Below are 22,761 nucleotides of genomic sequence, written 5' to 3'. Positions count from 1 at the left end.
ATCCACAAAATGTTGGCGTTGACAACAGGTGCACAGATTGGTTTCTTTCAACAAGTTCTCATCCCTAGATGTCAAATACTGCCATTCTGTCAGATACCAGACATGTTCACCCTTAGCCTTGATCCACCAACCACAGCAAAACAAGAAGCGAAGAGATTATTTATTTATTTTAATAATAAAAAAGAAGAAATTACCCACTAGCACGGCAAAATAGGTGTATACTGATTTAAACTTCTTTCAACTTTGCAATGGAAAGAGGCAAGCAGTGGAAACAGTGACTGGGCTGAAAATATACAAGAGGCTTACCTATGCAACCAGCGCCTTGAATATTTCCTATGAAGGCAAGATGTCACCTACAAACCTACTAACAATCTGTGTTTGCTGATGGAGATAAAGACCCAAGCTTCTCAGACATGAGATGATTTTCATGCAGTGCTTAGATGTTTTTCCATTTCTCATCCACTTGTTAAGTTTAGATAAAACCAAAACTACAAAACCAAAAATATGCTTGGTTAGGTTTAGGAAGAGACTGTTATTTAGTTGACATGATAATGGAAAAAAAACTCTGATAGCTACCTATTGCAGTTAAAAGTGGCTTCAAGGCATATTTGCAACTTCAATGAAATGTACAGTACGCTAATCACTATATGTACTTCTGGGATCTCCCTTATTAACTAAGGGGTGGCAAAAGCAGGTCGATCTTAATTTGATTTAGCACAGTTTTTATGCCTGATGCAAGCATCCCATTTGTCTGGTGTTGGAAGCAGCACAAGTTCACTAACTTTTGCCCCTCTAAGGCTCTCTTTGTGTGTCCTACCATTCTCAAACCAGTGACCTTTCACATGCATGTCAGATGTGTTAACCAGACTGTTTACTTTTTCCCAATTGCAAAAACGTCATTAAGTTAAGTTCATTTTTATTTACATTGTACTAAATCACAGCAACAGTCACTTCAAAGCCTTTATATTGTAAGGTAAAGACCCTACAATAATACAAACCCCAAACAGTCAAGCACTTGGTGATAGTGGGAAGGTAAAACTCCCTTTTAACAGGAAGAAACCACCAGCAGAACCGGGCTCAGGGGGGGACGGTCATCTGTTGCGATTCCATGTGCTTTTCTGTTCTGTTGTATTTGTTATCTAAACAGTCGGATGACCCTTTGGAATGACAAACTGGGAAAGTGAAATTATTGCACTAGTGCTTTGTCAGCATTAAGGGAAACTGAAGGATGTCAAAATGCATTTTAGAGTAATAGGATTTACAAGTACAGTTGTTACTGTGTGTGTGTCCTTGTATAGCCGGCCACATCTAGCAGTGTAAATGTTTTACAAACAGTGTGATCAGGCACTGTGTATAAATGAGTTCCTCTGAGTTCCTCAAATGTAGTTTCCACACTCAGTGGGATTATATAGTTTGTTTAACCTTTGACTTTTTCTTTTCAACTAACTATCCCCCATGGTGCAACTTTTTTAATCCTCTTTGTTTAAAGGTGGTGTGATCATTCACCCATAGGGGCATTTAACCCCCCACTGTCTTTCTGTGTCACTCTGACTCATTGTGGACCCCTCCTTATGAGTTGGAGCCTGTCACAGGGAGGAATAGCAGCCTTGGGCTTAGCTTGGCTATCTTCCAGCACTATGACAACACACACACATACACGCACGCGTGCATAGAGACACACACAAGTAAGACTCGCCCCAGAGAGCCAGGCGTCTGTTTGAGACAGATGTGAAGCATCAGCAGAGATACGCAGGCACACAGACATTTTTGCAGTTATAGCAGTTAGTTATATATCATGCATTTGTGTGGACGAATTCATAATCACACACACATATGCACACACACGCATACACACACACAGATGAGTCCTTCTGTACAAACCCCAAAGGAGTAGAGCATATGTTTCCTCTTTCACCACTGGGGAGAGTGGCACAGTGAGGGGAGGGGGGTGTTTATGAGCAAGTGTCATTAATATGACAAAACAAGGCTGGCAGAGGGATTTACGGCACATTCTGGTGCCACCATCATCTGTCAGTGCTTTTTCTACTGCTGTTAGCATCACTATTAACACTGGGCTAATCCTGCTCGGTCTGCAACATTGTTTAGGTGAGTGATACATGACAAAATCACATTTTAAATTAATGACAGGACGCTACGTTTCCCAGGAGACCACTGAAACATCTCATGTGAAGAATTAAACAAAAAAGTGCCCATATATGTCTGTCAATCCAACGCTTTGCTTTGTGCTTGGTGATGTAAGGCTTGGCAATAGAAGCTCAGTCCATGAAGCTCTCTACACAGTGTTCTTGAGCTAATCTGCAGGCGACATGAGTTTGTAGGCTTGTTGCGCCTGACTTTGCAGAAAGTTGTTGACCTCTTGGCATTCTTTAAATTCCATTCTTTCACAAATGTTTGTAGAAGCATGGAAAGATACTTGATTTTATAAAAATGTGATTGGAGCTTCTAAATTCAATCATTTGGATGTGTGAGTGAAGACAATACAGTGTAAATAGATGCATATTGGCACCAGTTACTCAAAACAAGATTGGAGCAGAAACTAAAAGTTTAAAAAAAGAAATTCTCATAATTAGTTTGCACTTCAGCGAACTTGCTTAAGTAAATGTACTTAACAGTAGTTACTGTCTCTGCCCTTTTGTCACGTCTTTTTTATAGCTTTCCTTCACGAGTTGTTTAGGCCTTTCTGTGTTCTGTTAAATAATTGAAGCATGTGAATAGAAGCTCAAAAACAAATCATAGCCTGTGTTTGTGGACTTGTGACAGGGTGCGATAAGGCAGTATAAAAATCAATTCTGCCTGCGCTCTCCCTCCCCGCTGGCTTTGTCTTTGTTGTCCAGTCTCTGTCTTCAACCAACCACCGTTGGAGAAATATCTACTGCTTCTTTGAATAGGATAATTTCACCGTCATTACATACCCAGCTCGAGTCCCGTAAGCCGCATCTCCACCCCTTTGTGGCTTAAAGCAAGGTATTACTTGGGCTTTGCTGTTCTGTTCCATTCCAAAAGCAAATTATTGTAGCACATATTCATCCATCATCAGCTGTCAGTCAATGAACTGAAGGACTGATCATGCAATCTGTTGCTTTCTGGAGAATATTGATGAAGACATTTTGAGGTGATGAATGGTGAGGAGTTTACATGATGTGTGACTATCCATGAATAACTGTTGATAAATCACTTATGGAATAATTAATTAGTGCAGTTTGATGCGCTTGATGGAGATTCTGCATAGCAAGCAAGAATCTGGCAGATGAAGTGATCTGGGGGTTCGCTTTATCTTATTTTGGCACCAAAACACAATCAAAACAATGCTTTAGGTCAGACTACATTGTGTATTACACAAAGCACAATGCGACTAGTGGTTACTGAGCTAATCCATCACCTGCTGATGCGAACTCTGCCCTGAACTATCCGAATTTAGCAATTATCTAGGAAGCTGTAATTAGTCCTTTGTGCATGGCTGTGGAAGACGTATTTAGCCTTGTAAGCCATTTCCCATTTTTGGGTGGACTGAGGCTGAAAACAATAAATACACACAACCTCTCCCCATTCATAAAGTTCTTTTACTGTGTGTTCTTTCACGCTCCCTTTTATTTTCTTTTTGGGGATAAAAATGCCATATTGAAAATAAAGACAACAAACCTTAATCAAATGTTGTTTTTCTGAAAGTTGCTATAAAAAAATTGGCTGCACGAGTTTTGATTGGGTTAATATTTCATGAACGTGAATATTTGAGTTCATTAATGTGCAGGCAATGGTTCCTTGTTATCTACTATTTTGAAATGTCTTTAAAGGAGTGCTATGGTGATTTTTTTCCCTTTATCTTTAATATAGTTGAGGGAGTCGTGAAGGGCATGAGAAATCCTGCCTTCTCTACGATGCATCACGGGCAGGGGTGTCCAACACCAGGCCTCAAGGGCCGGTGTCCTGCAGGTTTTAGATGTGTCCTTGATCCAACACAACTGATTTACATGTCTTGAAGTTCTCCAGAGGCCTGATAGTGAACTAATCATTTGATTCGGGTGTGTTGACCCAGGGTGAGATCTAAAGCCTGCAGGACACCAGCCCATCTAGGGCCTAATTCTGTACAGTTCATATATGTTTAAATCAAGCTTGTTAAAGCTTGAGCCTAACCAAACATGACACATGTTCTAAGAAAACAAGATGTGTAGTAGATATATTTATATACAATTAATGTATAAATTTGCTGAAATCCACCTTTCATTTACTTTCTCCTTCAGCCCTGTTTCCAAAATGGGGATGCTTTAAAGTAAATAAAAATAAGAATGCAATTATGTGCAAACAAATAAACCGAATAACTAATTACAAATTTAGAAAGTACAGCATATTGTACTGCTGTATTGTTCAAATAAAGGATGCCAAAGACATTTTTAAAGAATGGTTTCAGGTTTCAGAATGGGCATGTTTACCACTGCATTGCATCACCTCGACTTTCAACACTGTAACCATTTGGGAACTGAGGCAACCAGCTGCTGTAGTTTTAAAAGAAAAATGTTTTCCCATGCTTGCTTGCGAAGTTTAGATGCACAACAATTTGAGACTTCTTTGTTCTAATCTTATTTTGAAAATATGCCATTTTTTCAATGGGTCACAGCTCTGAACTGTTGGAGGCCATTTTAGCACGAGGAATGTTTATTTGTGCAGAATGTGATTAACTGTTATCTTGTTGAAATAAGCAAATGTTACCTGGCAGTGTGCAGTCATGTGAAAAAGAGTAGTCCAAGGGAGTCTGTGCAGTCCTGTGGAAAACTAAGCACACCCCTACTGCTTCCATAGGGATGTGGACAATAAACAGCCAGTTGCTGTTTATCAAATGCACTTGATTAACTGATTATCAGCAATTGTAAGAACTGCTACAAAAGCAGGAGTTTGGAAAGTTTGCTGGTCTGGAGCAGCATTCAGGTGTGTATCCGGTCGTTAAGTGATGACGTGACGAATCCTACTTCCGGGCCTAAAGGAGTCTGCGTTTAATATGGCTTTTGTGTTGTTAACATGTTTAATGTTTTGTATTTTTTTCTATTTAATCTCAAAAAGCTCCTAAAACAGTCAGTGATCACTGTTGACCTCCCTCGGCTTTTATTACCGCTAATCATTTATTTAAGCTCAGTTTTTAAAACCTTAGGATGTAACTACAGCCCAGCCCATGCAGCAGTATATGAATGACTAACCTCGTATTGTGGATGGATTATCTCAGTTGTTCTCCTGACTGAAGTTTGCTCCTTTTACAGCATCCTGCCATGCGATTACATTTGTTCCTGACCACCGAGAACACTCACGTTAACTTTTATCGAGTGGAAAAAAAGTTAGCTTGTTTATATTATGCTAACATAGCTGTGTCGCTAGCGGTTACGTAGCACATCATTATATACCAGCTAGCCAAACTTCAGTAACCCTACAAACGTCACTGCTGTTTAGTTTTCTGTCTTCATTTATGTTGGAAGTGATAACAGAGCTGTACGTTTTAATTTGTTTCCAAAACCCCGCAGTCAGGACATGCTATATTGTATTTAGATAGAAGCTAGCGAGCTAACTTCCTGCTAACTTCTAACTCCGTTAAATGTCATAAATTCCGTTTTCATGGATGCCTGGATGTTAAACTCAATTGTTACACCCGGTAGAGCAGAACGCTGATCATTTTATTAAAGATGAAAGACTTTAGACAGTTTTTCAACTCTCAGTAATGCCATAGTGATTGTTTGATATATGGACCTGCAGCGGCGTTTAGGCCCAGACACGGATAGTGACGTCAGACTTAACGACCGGATTAACACAATGCCAAAATGTTCCAAGGAGTGGACTTGCTGGTAAATTCACCCAAAGGACAGACCTTGACCTAAGAGCAAGTGAACAAAACTCCAGAGCCTCTTGAGTCTGAGCTCCATGTCAGACACATTTAGCATGTTAAATGTTGATGTTCATGGCAGGACTATTTGAAAATAGTGATCAAGTATGGTTTGTTTGAAAGTGTTGCCAGTAGAAAGCCAATTCTCTCTAAAAACAACATGGCAGCGTGACTTATGTTGGGAAAGTTAGATTGGAACAAACTACAAGGCTTCTGAAATTATGTTCTTTAGACAGAGGAGACCAAAGTGGAGCTGTTTAGTCAAACTGCACAGCACCACATCCGGCAAACACAGATAACAGTTTAAAAACCTCATACCAACTGTGAAGCACTGTGATGCATGTTGGTGGAGGGGTGATGATTTGGTTTGTTCTGTTGCTAGACCACCTGGGCACCTCACAGTCATGGAGTTAGTCATGAATTTCTGTGTGTACCAAGTATTCTAGGGTCAAATGTCAGGCCTTCGGTCTGACAGCTAAAGCTTGAGGGAAATTTGATGAAACAGGACAATGAGGCCAAGCACACATAAAAACAAGGAAAGAACCAAGGGGTTGCAAAGGCCAAATTGAAGTCCAGATCTCAACCTACTTATAATGTTTTTGTGGAACTTAGCAGAGCTCTGCGTGTTAACCCTCAATGAGCTAAAGTAATTTGTAAACAAGAGCGGACCAAAATTCATCCACAGCAATGTGAGAGACAAATAAATTCATTCAAACAACAAATATGTCACATTATTGCTTCTAAAAGTGGTTTTAAGCTACTGAATAATGTACTTAGTGTTTCACAGGATTGCATAGAGTGGAAACTTTCATTTTCACTTGACTGTATATCCTTCAGTATTATTGTCGCCCTGACAGATGTTTAAATTAGATATGTTCTTTAGTTTTAATATCGCCTCCAGAGAAAACCTCACAAGGCAGCATTTCTGCCCTATGTGTTTGGCTTTGCACAGTTTTAACTTGCATTTTTAGATTCAGCAACAAACCAGTTTGTACACCGTGTCTGAACTTCAGAAGTGTTCCTGAGTCGGCACAGTAATTTCCAATACTTCAAGGATGCTTTCTTTATACCCAGTCAACATAATAATTAACCACAAGGAATGAGGTTAATTAACTTGGTTTAATTTAGTATGTGTTTTTCAAAGGAAACAATATCATTTCTCAGTTTCACTTTTGCCTTTATACTAAGGCGTTTAAATGTTTGCAGATCTCTTACATCGTTGGTTTATTGAAAATCTGGATTGTAATTAGAAAAATCATTTGTGTTCACTTCTTTACAGCGACTGACATGATTATCTACTGTTCTCCTCTGCTGTTTACAGGGCAGTGGTGCACATTCAGGTCAACGATGTCAATGAGTTTGCCCCAGTCTTTCGGGAGCCCCAGTATCGAGCAGCAGTGACAGAGGGCAAGATTTATGACAATATCCTGCAAGTGGAGGCTACTGATCAGGACTGCTCCCCACAATACAGCCAGATCTGCAACTACCAGATCACCACCACTAACACACCCTTCGCCATCGATCGTAACGGTGAGTAGAAGTTGGGGCGGAGTATTAAACACATTCGGGAATTTTTGTAATACTTGTCACAAAGAAGCTACGCTGTTACCGGTCATATTCGGTGCGCTGTAAGTTTTATTTTGAAACACTTTCCTTGAAACTTTTGTGTACCCATTTTCTCTCGAAGTTCTGCTTCACCTATTTTACTGATTTCCCACAAGTCCAAAAAGATCTTCCAAATCAAGTTTAAAGTTTGTTGCCTTCCCTTGGCTCTTCATCTGATATACAAAAGATGTAAAAACACATTTCTCACATAACGCCACAACACGCATGATCTGAAAATGCCATCCATCCGTACTCACTATAGAGCCATGGGAGAAGTGAACACACATACCTGCATACGCTCTAGTAGAAAAACTTAATACTCTGACAGATATCTCTCCCTGGGGGCAAAATGCACTCTTCAGTCTTTCCAAGGACAAAGTCAAGCTTTGCTCAGAGAGCCATCACTCTCCACAAATCAGATCACGGAAGTCTGTGCACACACAAACATTATACACACACACACAAACACACACACGGAGACAAAGATAAATGCTAAAAAAAATCTAAGGACACGCTCACATACCCCCGCAAATTTACTTAACTTTGCTGAGTTGCTACTTGTACTTTGCTACATAGGTAGCTATTAATCATCATTCTCTAAACAAAAGTTAAATGTTATCATGAGCAACAAACTCAAATACGAAAATGCCCACAAAGTCTATTGTGAAATGTGGTTTCACTGTTTTTGTGTGTACTGACCTTCTGTCTTATTACGATTACAATTGTTCAATTTTAAATTGTGAATGTAATAATAGAACTTCATACTTAGAATGTAACATATTACATGAGCATACACTTTAACACTGGACTTACTGTGTCATATACTTTTTAGACAGGCAACTCAAATACGGCTGCTGCATTAGTGCCACCGAGACGCCACATAGACTCTTTTGCCTAAAATACAGAGATGAAAGGCACATTACTGTTTCAATTTTTACTACTGCCAGCAGAGAGTTCCTGACCGTTGAGGTGCTGCAGTAAAAAGGCTGACTGAGTGAGGTGTGGGCCAAACTGCTCCGTGAATGATACAGGAGCGAGGCTGCAGCCTGTGCACGCTCTCTCCATTTCAAGGGGTCTTGCTTAGCTATTGACCGCTGAGGAAAAAGGCATTGAGAGCTCTTGAACTCAAGAGTACCTGAGGGAGAGGAGAAGATGGTGGGAGAAAAGTGGAGGTTGCCTGTGAGAGAGAGAGTAAGTGGTGAGACTGGGTCGGGGACATAAGCACACTGCAAAGGATAGCAGGAAAAATCTAAACAAGCAAGGAAAAAACTAGTGATGTTGTAATTTTTAAATAGACCGAAAATCCCATAAAAACACAGGGTATTCTTTTTCCTAAGCTTAAAACAATCTCTTCCTTTGTACTGCAGATGCTTAAAAAAGTAAAGTAAACTTGCATTAAAGAAAGGAACTTGCTTGGTGGGGGTGCTTCGCCTCTGTTACCACTGAGACAATGAAATGCAATGCAGGCGGAACTAGAGAGATGACAAACTATAGGTTTTTGAAGCCACAAAACACTTCAGAGTGAACCTTTACCACTCTGCTGCTGCAACACTGATTTAGGGAAACAGTAAATACAGTATTCATGCTGTATTGCTGCACCAGGGGGGATGTTGCACTACATTCCATGCTTGCTAACATGCTAATGTTAGCAAGCAGGTTAATGGTATTTTGATAAGATCCCATTAAATATGGTTAAATATGGGAGGGTTAATTTAGTACAGTAACACTAATTACTTGCTTTTCAGTTATCCCCACCCCAGGTGGATTGAAAGAAAATAAGATATGCTTTTTTTCCTGCACACTACAGTCAGATGATTTGTGTGCAGGAGAAGGAAAATGGTGGAGCAGTCTACAGCAGAGACTTTTACTGCACTATTATTTTTTATTGCACAAAAGGACAAGAGCTTGCTGGCAAGGTGCAAACTCTGGCCAGGACAGAAACAACTGCGTTACAATGCTAACAAAGCATTCAACAAGCAGCTTTAGCATATGTCTGGGTTCTTGGGTAGCTTTTTGTTGGCATGCTGAGTGCTGTCTTTAGCGGGTAACAAAAACAGTGATGAGCAGTCAGCCCATGTTTCTACCTGTTCAATCACCTCGAATATTGCTTTTAAGTCTCTTAAGACAACTTGTGTTGTTGGCTTTGTTTTCATATTGAGGTATATATTGCTTACTGGTAATTATGAGACGATGCATTTCAGGTCATTTTACGGACTAATGAAAAAGTATTTAACAAGGGGTAATTTAACAAGTACTGTAACAAATTACTTTTTTTTATATCAAGTAATGTGTCATACATTACTTTTTTGGAGTAATGAGACAACACTGATAGCTACTGTATAGCCCTATAATCTACATCATAAACTATACCATAGCCTGATCGCCACCTTCGAAGAAATGGAACTACATGCTGCAGCCATGCAGATTTCAGCAGACCTCTGATAGCTCTGTATAGTAATAATACGCTTTGTAAACACAGTTTCGTCTGTCCTGTCTTGTTCCTGAAAAATGAGATTTTTTTGGCTTCGAGTCCAGCCTGAATACCTCCTTTCACTTGTGATGGCAGGGAAATGCAAATATTGTCCACTGTGCTAATGGGTCTGCTCAAATCATCGCAGTTTATTAGCTTGGTGACAAGTTTCATCTACAATCTGTAAACGTGCAACACCTGTTAATTATTCCAAAGTAACATACTAATAAAATACTAGAATTTCACACACTGAAAAAAAAAGGCCAGACTTTTTGGATGAGCTATATAATTACTGCATGCCAAATAATTTGTCACACCACATGTATGTTCAAGTGTTCCAGTCCAGTGACTCAAATTAGCTGAGGGGAAACCTAGCAGCAGCTGCCAACACCAGGTACTTGTGCAGTCATCCCCTTGTCAAAGCACCCTAAATACTTCTAAGAATAAGTCGAATTTTGAATTTTAGCCCTCATCCTACCGACATAATTTACATACAGGGACTACTGAGTTGCATCCCTGGGGACCCCAAAAATAATTTACAATGAGAAGCAATTATCATAGCAAATAATAATAGCAAAACTTATTATGTCTTAAAGCATTATCAGTTATACAATGAACATTGCATATTTTATAACATCAAAATCTATACTTGCCTTTAACAACTTGAAGCTTTTATTCCAAGGAGAAGGGCCTCCTCACCTTCTCCCCAAAGGACATTAACAAAGCACCTCACCTAGGAGGTGTCCAGGAGGCATTCTCGTCCAATGCTTGAGTCATCTGAACTGGCTCCATTGGATGTGGAGGAGTAGCAGCTCCACTCTGGGTCCCTCCCAAGTGACCAAGCTCCTCACCTAGTCTCTAAAGGAGAGCCCAGTCACACTTCGAAGGAAGTAAATTTCTGTATTCACCGTGTAATTTTTCAGTCCCTACACAGAGCTCATGGCCATAGATGAGTGTCGAAACATAGATTGCAGCTTTGGGGTCAGCTCTTGTTTCACCACAGCAGACTGATACAGTGTCCACATCACTGCATTTGTCAGGATCCGGATCATCACATCTGGATCATCACACCTGAATCAAATGATTAGTTCATTACCAGGGCTCTGGAGAACTTGAGGGCCCTTTCTCAATTCTTAAGGGGGCGAGTACGGACTCGCGATTTGTACAATTGGAACACCAGCGAACTTGATGATGTCACAGGTCCGGAGTTTTTACTGCCGTCCCCTCTTAATTTAACTGCGAGTAATATGTTATGAAGCTTAACTTTAATCACAGCCAAACCGGTTTACTCAGGAACAAATAAAACACGATGTGCCGGGAGTCCGCTGTTCTCGCCAGGTCTAATAATCTTCGACCTCGCTGTCTGCTATGGAGCTAGCGGGTCACAGACGTCTCTGAAAACGTTGGAGCGCGTTTGGAAATATATGATATCTTGATAAATCGAGCAGATATTTGAAGTTTACACAGCTACATTCTCGCTTGAATATAACTTAAAAGTTTATTTTGTGACCCAGAAAGACTAATATTTAAAAGTTTTTAGCCCCGCTCGTCCGCTATTGCCACGTTTGAGTTTTGGACGAAATGTATTCTGGGATATTTAGCTGTACCAAGTCCACACAAGTCACCACCGATGCTCGATAAAACGGGCGGAGCGAGAACACATCCGGGACTTTGTCGCGTTCTCGGCTTGATGCGTACTGTCACTACCGGATCCGTACCGGAAACCCGATCGGTACCCCGCATGCGCGAAAGGTGTCTACTTCCGGTCGAAGCGGGTCTACCCGATCCGTACCGCGCATGTGCAGGGGTTTTCTTCTTCTTCTGTTCGTTTAATGGCAGTGTACTCCCCAGTGTACGAGGATACCGCCACCTGCTGACTGAGCGAATGAACCCTATTGTAAACTGAATTAGCGTCATTACAAACATGTGTTAAATTTGATTTAGTGATAGTCAAGTGTGTTTATGCTTGTCTGTGTGGAGAGGATTGATTGGAATAGTGATGATGATGTCCGCTATCACTGTCAATTGCCAGTAAACACTTAATCTGGCTGCTGAATCGTCACGTGACATATAATAATAATAATAATGGATTGGATTTATATAGCGCTTTTCAAGGCACCCAAAGCGCTTTACAATGCCACTATTCATTCACTCTCACATTCACACACTGGTGGAGGCAAGCTACGGTTGTAGCCACAGCTGCCCTGGGGCAGACTGACAGAAGCGAGGCTGCCATATTGCGCCATCGGCCCCTCTGGCCAACACCAGTAGGCGGTAGGGTAAAGTGTCTTGCCCAAGGACACAACGACCAGGACAGAGAGCCCGGGGAACGAACCGGCAACCTTCCGGTTACAGATACGCTTCCCAACCCCCTGAGCCATATTACAAAGTCTGTATTATTAACTCTGTAATTAGGCGCCATTCTTCTTATTTTACGGCGCTGTTGTTCGGGGAACGCTCTCTGTTGAGGAGAAAAGCGTGAATTTGTTTGTATACGGATTATCCATAGTTTAAATGTCCCGGTAGTCGAAAAGGAGGCAGAGTTGTTGAGAAATGCTAGGAGCTAACTGGGCGCTAACCATGTCATTCAAATATATTGAATGTCGCAATGCTGGCAAAGAGTGGAAGTGACGTAAGATTTGCGCATGCGGGGTACCGATCGGGTTTCCGGTACGGATCGGGTAGCGACACGTACTTCGAATTGGAACAGTACTTGGTCTCCGACTGATGACGTATCACGAGTACACGAGAACGCAAGTACGCACAAGTACGCATATTGAGAAAGGCCCCAAGACATGTCAAGTAGGTAATTTAGCCATTTAAATCAGCTGTGTTGGATCAAGGACGCATGTAAAACCTTCAGGACACCGTCTCTCGAGGCCTGGAGTTCCCTACCCCTGGTGTAGACTCTGTGATTAAAAATATCCAGCTTCATTTTGGGCATTTAATGTAATATTTAGTTAAAACTCCAACGTAAGAAAACTGGAAAGTCTTGAAATGCAAAAATGTTTTTATGTATTTTGTATTTTTATGTTATTTATCGAAGAAGAGAGGATTAATGCGAGTGGTGTCCTGTAAACAAAGACAAATGGGCCTTAGCAGTGTTAGATAAGAAAAGCTTGGTGGTAAAACTAGATGGTAATTACAAAAGGGGCGATGGCATGAATTCACAAAGACAGGTGCAGAGACGGTTTGCTTGTGTGTGTGTGTGTGTGTGTTTTTGTGGATTTGATAGAGGCAAATGGGGCAGGTGAGCTGGAGGGTAAAGCAGTCATTTACTAGCTGACCACCCTCACCAGCAGTCACAGCACGCACAGCCTGCTGACATGGATAAGTTGATGTTGTAATTGAAGGAGCAGGAATAACAACCTCTGTCATGCAGAAAGGTGGGGGTGTGTAAGTGCATGCATACTATGTGTGTGTGTTTGCGAAAAAAGAGAGAGCAGAGCACAACAGATGAGGCAGCAAACAGTGAAATGGGATGAGGCTGCAAAACAGTGAGACAATGATGTTCGCTAGGAGGGAATGGGAAGGTTGGGCAGGGCAGAGGGAGGAGGGAAGGAATTCTAAACAAGCAGAAAGGAAGACAGAATGGGTGACGAGGAGGACGGGAAGGCGAACAATGCCCTCCTAATATGAATTACAACTAATCCTCCTACTCACATACTTGTATTCAAATATACCACATTATCAACATTCAGCTCCTTCTGCACCTCTCTCCACACAATGGAAAAAGCTCAAGAAGCATCCAGGCTGTTATACAAGTAACTCATTCCAGCTCCATTTCAACTCGCAGCCAATAAGAGCCAATTTCCATGCACTTTACACTCCGCAAGTGCTCTCCATCAGGGACCCCCTCCCTGTCCAGCTCTAGTGGGGTGTAGAGCATTGTCATCTGTCTTTAGTGGAAGACTCATCAAATATTAACAGGCACATTAGGACTACACAAGGTCCCTTCATCCACTTTGCTCAGCACGAGAAAAGATGCCAGCTTGGAAAATGGGTTGTGGTTACCAACAAGTCAGGAGATTCTCAGTAACTGGTTGCGGTCTAGATGTTGAATGTCCAATGGAGGCAAGCCAATTATCTGTCTCTTCGAAGGTGTTGAGTGGAGCATTACAAAAAGCATTGTTTTATACAGCATATATAAGATCAGTTTACAGAAAGCCGACAGGCTGCAATGGCTTACAAAGCTGAATCGTGTGGGTTGGATTGATTGACTAGCACAAAGAAAGTGTGAATTCTGCTCACGTCACTTGGACTTGTCATGATGGAGTTCAAACCAGACAAAAATCAAATAAGCCTTCAAATTTGACTTTGGCAGCAGTGATTTATCTCTTCCTCTTTGAACCAAACCTAGAAGTAGGAGAATCAAACGTTTTTACAAGTTTATTCAAACATGTTTGTTGAGGATGGGGATTAACCTGAATCGCAGGGTAACTCTAGGCGTTGTTCAACAAAAGGGAAAGACAGAGATATAATCTTGTGACACACAGTACCAAACTGATATTCATGGAAATATTTAGATTAACGATCCCACACTGGCTCGTGCAGACAATCCCACCACACACTTGATCGCGCTCACTTGGTGTTGTATGTTGGGTTCAATTGTTCCTACTTTGAATCCATTGCTAGATTAGCAATGGATAGTTAAAAGGGATTAAGATTTCTCTCTGCAGAACCAGAGATATTGATCCTCATTCAGTATTATGAACCTACGAATGTTCTTACCTGTGCACAAAAAGAATCCACACAAACATTTTTTCCTTGAATGTGCTGTAAAAGCAAAAAAAAAAAAAAAGCAGGAGAACTTCAACTTCAACAACAAAAAAAATATCTCCAATGAGGAAATGAGACAAGGCATAGCTTTCCAACATGTTTCCTAGGAGGAAAAAAAACAGTACCTAAGGGAATCTTATGTCCTCTGAGACACAGGCTTTAATTCAGATTTTTAAAACATACAGTTGATGAGAAAAAAAATGAATAAGAGACTGGAAGAAAAGGGAAGAAGCAGGTGGAGGGTAAGGCACAGCTGATCCGATGGCAAAGATGAATTCAATGTGCTGTATTTACTGAAGAAGCTGAGTCTAAACATTCAAAAATAAAGTACAACCAATATTCTCTATGAATGTTTCCTATTTCATTTGGTCTTCATGTTGGCGAAGCCAGGTAGCGAAAGGATTACTTTTTAAAGGGGAGTGTTTTTCTCAAATTTATTACTTTACAGTTAAAACTTGGCATTCTTTACATGTGATTCTGTCGAAGCACCCATGAGTGAACGATAGGCTAATTGCTAACTGCAACAGCAATACGTCGTTCAAGTGGAACAGCGAAGTGCAAGTACGAAAGCCAAGGGGGTTGTCACATGATTCGGAAGGCATTGGGCATTGTAGGCATTCTGGGCTCTGCCAATCAGAGCCAGCGGATTTTGTTACGCGGGCATTTTGCCGTAACACGGGCAGAAATATTGCCGTTAAGTGCCTTCGTAACTTGAATTTTTCGTTAAATGGGGTATTCGTAAGTCGGGGTTCCACTGTATTTGATTTTATCTTTCTGGCTGAGGTCGTTTTGAAAAACTGTAAATAATTACCTAAGTAAAATTCTCAAGAAAATATTGATGAATCTGAGTTTTTGCATGCATACACAGCTGAAGCACTGATGTGATGTTTTTGTTGTGCTAGTTGTACTTTTGTGCCATATATCAATTTTCCTGGTCAAGAGATATTATAACTTGCCAACAAGGTTTGTGAGTCCTTTTAAATTACCATGATTTGTGTATAATTACTCATTACAATGTACAAAGAGTCTTATACACTATTTGACTAAATTCAGAGCTGCACTTTTCGTTAATAAACACATTAATAGTTGTGCAGACTGAAAAAAGTATAATTTAAAGTAGTAACTTGTAGAACTTCCAGCTGCACCTTCAATCAGACATTCAGGCTTTAAACGAGTCTGCAGAACCTTTTTAGCTTCATTTCAACATATGAATTTTCTTATTTAATACTTATTCAGTGATTTACGTGTGTGCTATTGGTCGCTGTTCTGCTGCATTATCCAACCTTTCTTAAGCTACGATACATAGACGTTGCTCCTTAATCATGATGCTCCCTCCATCGTGCTTCACAGCTGTGGTCTCTTTTAAAAAGCACCTAAAAAATCCTCCTTTTTGTGCATTTGGTCAACTCTTGTTTTTATGTTTGGGCATGTGGTTGTGAAGAACTTTGTGATGTTTGTCTTGAAAGGTGGTATACAAATAAAATACAACATGTTTTACTTACAATGAGGTTTTAATGTCTATCTAGTGTATTTTATCCTGCTAACATTGTCCCAAAATTTCTGTAGATACATCCAAGTGGACTTTTGCGAACCAAATGCATTCTGCAGTGTTTCTTTCACAATAGAGTCCTTCATATCTTTCCATCTTATTCGGTGTTTTTCTTAAAATGACCATGACCAAAGATTTAAACAGGTGGCAAGTTTACATTTTTGCATGTGTTTTGCTGTTACTCTGTGAATTTTTGGCTCTTTAAGGATTGCCTGCTGTTTTCTTACTGTGATCTTTGCTGTGAACAGTCATGTTCCTACTGCTCCAGTTTCTCTTACTTTGCAGTGATGAAGATGTAGTACTTTAATTATATACAGATGCATAATGTGTTTATGAGAGGCTGTAAGAGTTTTTGTAATGAACAAAGATGTTATGAAAGGAGCAAGTAGACCTTATACACTTTCATTTATAGTAAGCGGTAGTAACTGCAACCCACTCTTCCCATCTCATCTGAGCTGGAGACATGTTTGTAAAATATTTTGGTCTATTATGTTAGTAGAGGCTAAATGTAGCCTAGAGGCATTAAACCTAAGCAAAGAAACACGGTACAGAGGTCTGCTAAGGTCATTTTTGTCCACACTCCAGATTTTTTTCTCTTTCGTTTCAAACATGTGTTATTTAAATTAAGCTGATAATACCTCAGAGTCATTTCTCCTAAGGCAGTTTATTGCATCTTGTACTCTACTCCTACTCTTTTTTTTTTTTTTTTTTTTTTACATATTATCATAATATTGGGCTTCTCTTTAGTTACTTCCTGTTTTATTTTGAACTCACTAACTGGATTTTATTTTTTGTGTCTGTCTTCCTGCTAATTTTCCCATGAGGGAAACAGGTGTTCCTTCTAAGGTGTTGAGTATGCAATCATTATTCCCTTTGAATCCCTGCCAGACTGTGGCATATTCTTGTTTAATTAAGCTTTCCCAGCATTCCTAGCATTCACTTTTAACTGTATCATGTGTGACCTTTTGGGATTTGTTTAATGGTGAGTACATTTCTAATAAAATGCAGGTGTACATAACATATTTAATAATTTCTAAATAACCTTATGTAATCTAGTAAAGTGTGTACTTTTTAAGCCTAAAGGGACAAACCTTTGTGATAATTTCTATTTCTATTGATTGCCAGTATCAATAGAAATAGATCCAGATCCACATTTCATTCTATTTGACAATACAAAAAAAAATCTCTAATTAAAACTGATAAGGGCTTTGATATGATTCATATCAGAAGTTGGTTAACCAACTAGAATTTTTACAACAATAGTAATCTCATTGTCGAAGGATGATAATAACATGAAAGGACTAATTGTGGTAGTGGCAAGACAGGGGCGACATTGTCTCTGAATCAGAAGGCAGCATGGATTTAATGAAAATGTGCTCTTAATTTTAAAAAACATTAGCTCTAATCAAACACTTTGAGACCTGTCATCTCTGCCGTGATCTCATTTGTTACAGTGATTATATTAAGGCATCAAAGTTAATTTGACAATGATATATTGAGATGGTTTAAAATTAAATGCTCATTGCTCTTTTAAGCAAACAAACTGCACAAGGGGAAAGAAGACAGCAACAGATACACATTGTGTGTTATCTAAAAAGTCTAAAATGTCATTAAGATATACAGCGTCGTGCAGTAGACACATTTAAGTGGAACTGCTGCTTCTCATTTTCCACAAGGGAGAGCATAGGCAAGTATATATACTTAACTGACGATACTATGGTTTATGCTAAAATGTCAAAGTGGGTATTTTTCAAGGCACCAGACTAGAGAAGAGATCCATTCTAAATAAATGTAAAAGTCTAGTGATGAGTACAGAAACATAGCTATAACATATTTCTTATGACTGCAGTAAAATGAAACTCATTTAGCTGTAAAAGATCACATACCCATTTTATGACTCTATAAAATCTGACTTCCAGCCAGTGATGATTTAGAAACTCCAGACTCAGGTTTGGGTTTGTGGTATGTATTACATAAAATGTTTCCCAAAAAATGTGCAGGCTGTTTTCTGTAATATGTAATAACATCCCAAATGCTTCCACTGAGCATTTTATATTTACTTGGTGTCATGATCTGCGGGCTGCAGATCGTGTGGAGCTGAGTGTGGAACAAAATGCAGATGACGCAGAGAGATAGGAATGAGAGTACAAAAGAAATACCAAGACATAACAAATAACCTAAACTGGGAAAGGAAACTAAGGAAACATGGGACTAGTGGGACATGAAGACAAATGAGCAGAGACTCCGACGAGAGACAAGGGGAGACTGAGACAATATATACACAAGGGGAAGATTAGGGAGAGTGGAGACAGTTGGGAAACACAGCAAGAAGAAATTAGATGTAACAAGGTAAGAGAAGCAAACTGAACCTAATTCACAAGAGACAAGAGACTATCAAAATAAAACAGGAAGCCCAAGGGACATAGAGAACTCAAAACAATGAATCATTTAGAAAGATCAACAGTGGCACTGGCTCAAGACCTACATGACACTTGGATGTTTTGAACTTGCAGCCTTTTTCCAGATTAAAGGATTAAATTATTAGATCCCAGATCTAATAATTAAAATTGAGATGTTGATAGTTTTTTTTATTAAAAATATATTGTATATCTGTATATTTAAATATATTGTTTACTTTATTTTTCTTTTAGATGCATGAAACATATTAAGATTTTCCTAATATTTGTTATGTGTAGTTCTGCCCAATTCTTCTGGGATCAGCTAGTTATTGTTTTTTAGCATTACAACTGCTTTGGTCGACAAGCTGTGCAACATTAACACACACTTATACTTATTTTCATTTATCAGCTGTTAAATGTGCCAGTAGCAGTAGATCTGCTAACAGTTAATAGTGGTTGGGTTGGATTAGCCCACATGTATGACGATTTAAGGTGCGTGTGTTAAACAATTCAGATATTTATGTTAGTTTACTTCAATGTAAAAGACTAACCTTAAATATTTATGTAATAACACAGCAATTTCACTTACATAAACATAAAATCAAATCAAGACATGTAGCATCAATGGCTGAAAAACAATGGTGCCTTTAGCTAGAGAGCCAGCTAGCACTAGCATCAGCATCAGTACTCATATTTAACTGTCTGGCGGTTTATTGCGATCCCTGGTCAAGTTTGTAGTAAAGCAACCACTGTGGATGAAAACTGAGTTTTGCCATTAAGAGTAGTCAACTGTCTTTAGCCTTATTTTTTGATATTAACATACTTAAGTACTCAAGAGTCATGACTAATCCAGAGCATGCATGGAAAACAACCCTACACAGCCCTGTGTGCATGTACCATTAAATATTTTCCTGCTGTGTTAGCATGCTTTTGATTTTTAATTATAGCTGTTCCTCAAACCAAAAATTCTGGATGTCTTCCATTTTTCTACCAACTCAGCCAATGGGAGCTATGTTTAGTCTCAAAATGTTTCTGGCCCATGAGAAGAGAAATGTGATTTAACCATAGTTAATTTCATTTACAGCTGCCTTTTTTTTTCTAATGTGAAATTAGGATAAATGTGCGTTTATTGTCCAGGCCATAAACCATTTGATCCACCCAAATGGATCAAATCTACAGCTGCCTTATATTTTCCCTAATTACCTAAATCAATTTCAGGTGTTTTGCTGGTTGGGAAGTGTGAATTAAATTGAACAATTTAACAGAGAATCTAACTGCACAGGATGAGTTCTTTTGTAGAAAATTGGACACAGCGATTGCAACTTTCTAACTTCATCACTGCCACACAAACCACACAATAGTTTACTAACTGAATGATGGGGTTTTTTTTGTTGTTTTTTTATTCTTAAAACATTTAATTTTGGCAAACCACTAAACACAAAATGTGTTCATTATGAGACACAATAGGGAAGCTGGATTTACTCAACAATACGCTATAATGAGTTGCTTTAAAAAGCTATTTTGGATTAATTTGACCTCGACCTTTTCTTCCCTACCAGGTAACATCCGGAACACGGAGAAACTGAGCTATGATCGCCAGCAGCAGTACGAGATCCAGGTGACAGCCTGGGACTGCGGCCAGAAGAGAGCCTTGCACAGCGTTCCTGTCCGCATTGACGTCAAGCCGGTCTGCAAACCTGGCTGGCAAGGTTGGTCCTTGTTATATCTGCCTGTCTGTGTTTGTGTGCAAAGATTTCAGGCTGGTCTGACTGTGCGGTGTTTATACACCCAGAAACACAGATGCGGTTGTTTGTGTGTGATTACAGTGTGCAGTCTGTGTGTGGCTTCATTCTGTTGATGTTCACAGATGTGCTTATTTGGAAGTGATTACACATAGTGTGTGTTCCTACTTACCTCTAAATGCGTTGCTTAAGTCGGCATGCTTCATTTTTCTCCATTTGTGCTTATCATAATGTCTACATTTCTCATCTTTCTTTACCTACAGTATGTTTCTATATTCTTCTCTCTCACTTTCCTGTTCTAAGCCTCTTTCTGTCTCTCTTTCCCTCCCTGAGGAATTGGCCTGTCAAGCGTAGCTGGTGTGATCAACAACACTTTACTAAAAGCACTGTGACTCAACCTATACCGCTCCTAGCGCATCAGAAGATGGTCTTGGCAGCTTTAACAAGGCCCAGAGTAATGCAAAGGCAAGCGTCTGAGTGCTGCCACAACAGCACAAACAGTGCTTAAGATAACTTTAGATGCAATTTACGCTTGTCAGAGAGGGCGGCAGCACGTGATGAAAGATGGCCACACGCTGTTTTCAGCTTCACATGTAACCATGCGCAATCTGTGTTGTTCTGTCATTAACAAGGTGATTCATGTGCTCTTTGGCATCCAGCCATTTATCCCACAGAACACAAAGATAGCAGGCTGGTGATAAACAGCAGTAAATGAGGACCCTGGCAGCAGCTCAGTGGCAGCCACTGAACCCTGACGAAACTGCTAAGTTGCTTGGCTCATATTCAATCTTGTTTCAATCCTCCACCTTGTATGTTTTTTTAAAGCTTCTGGACAAGTGTTTATGTTTCTGATGTGACTCGGGAATTTCACAGAAAAAAAGTTGGAATCTTATAATTCTGTTTCCAACAACACACTGTTTGAAATATGAATATAAGAAACATCAATATTCAATGTTTAAGAGCAAAGAAGAGGAAGGGTTGAAAATTAAGATAACCTTTTTACAAGATCCAGAATCCATGCTGGAGAGATCATCTTCTGGTCTTCAGAGGCCACTGCAGTAATAACTGACATGATTCAGTTAAATTGTTTTTCTAACACAACAACATCTGCATCAAGGCACTTTGTATTGTGAGGTAAATACAGAAAATCCCAACAATCTAACACCCCCCTATGAGCAAGCACTTGGTGACAGTTAGAAGGGAAAACCCCTTTTTAACAGGAAGAAACCTCCAGCAAACCAGGATCAGGGAAGCGCAGCCATCTGCCACAACTGTTTGAGGGAGAGAAGTTTAGATAAGCATGATAAATCGAAATTTCAGCTGCTTTTTGGTGTTCTCTGAGAAAAAGAAAACCATAGAGGAAATCACTGGCTTACCATCGGTGCACAGTTCAGATCCATGCATGCACAGCATTGCATTAGTACTCTTGGCATATATAACTTCATATCTGCATGACATATAAAGGTCTTGAACTATATTCTAACACCTAGACGGCAGCTTTTTCTGGTAAGCTCTTGCTTATTTCAATAAGACAACGCCAAACCAGCAGGTATTAAAACATCACTCTTACTCTAGTAAAAGAGACCAAGTAATAAACTGGCCTCGCTGCAGGCGCGAGCTATCACACGCTGAACACATTTGGCAAAAAATAGACCCAGAAGGGTCAAACCGTTAAAACTCTGCAGTATGTCGAGTATGGATGGGGAAACATCTTGCTTTCAGAACTACAATTGTTCACCTCGGTTTCCAAACATTTATACAGTGGTGTTAAAAGAAGAGGTGATGCAACACAGTGGTAATAATGCCCCTCTCCAAGCCTTTTTGAAACATAGTCCTGGCGTGAAATTCAAGAGGAGCATTTATTTTTTCAAAAACACAAAGCCATTTCTCAGTTTTCAACATTTGATGTTGTCTTTGTACACTTTTAAATTAAATATAGAAAATAAAATATTCAACAGTCGTTTTTGTCTGCACACTTTCCCAAGCAAGGTGGAAAAATTAAGATGGGGAAAGGGGGAAGCAATCAAATTTAACATTAGTACTATTTAGTATAAATAATTTCTTAACATGGATCAATTCAAACTCCACCAGTGTAGGAGGCTTAATTTTAAGATTCATGGGAATCAAAAACCAAAGAATGAGGGAAAGAAAAGTGTAAAAAATGTCACCCTTTATTTTACAATTCAAATTATTACATAAATATATTAAAATGTATTTTAAAACAATTGCTCACTTTGTTGTGTTTTAATGGTAAAGGTTTAATTTAGAAGTAATCACGATGGCACTTTGAATATTTCGTATTTCTCAATGTACAGTTGAACTATCAGGATGCCACA

At 39.5% G+C, this 22,761-nt stretch overlaps 1 protein-coding gene across 1 annotated transcript in view; it reads left to right on the top strand.

Annotated features, from left to right (window-relative positions):
* Window positions 1–22,761, top strand: part of LOC102783717 (calsyntenin-2-like) — a 321,541-nt gene that overhangs the window by 193,048 nt on the left and 105,732 nt on the right. The window contains exons 4-5 of the mRNA XM_087850771.1: window positions 7,203–7,411; window positions 20,243–20,392. Coding sequence (XP_087706897.1) covers window positions 7,203–7,411; window positions 20,243–20,392 — 359 coding nt within the window. The remainder of the gene's footprint in view (window positions 1–7,202; window positions 7,412–20,242; window positions 20,393–22,761) is intronic.

The sequence above is a fragment of the Neolamprologus brichardi genome, chromosome 14 (genome assembly GCF_056152115.1).
Source record: "Neolamprologus brichardi isolate AB-2024 chromosome 14, ASM5615211v1, whole genome shotgun sequence".
In the NCBI taxonomy this organism is placed as follows: domain Eukaryota; kingdom Metazoa; phylum Chordata; class Actinopteri; order Cichliformes; family Cichlidae; genus Neolamprologus; species Neolamprologus brichardi.
The sequence above is the reverse complement of the archived record's forward strand: the minus strand, read 5'-3'. Positions and strand labels throughout refer to the sequence as shown.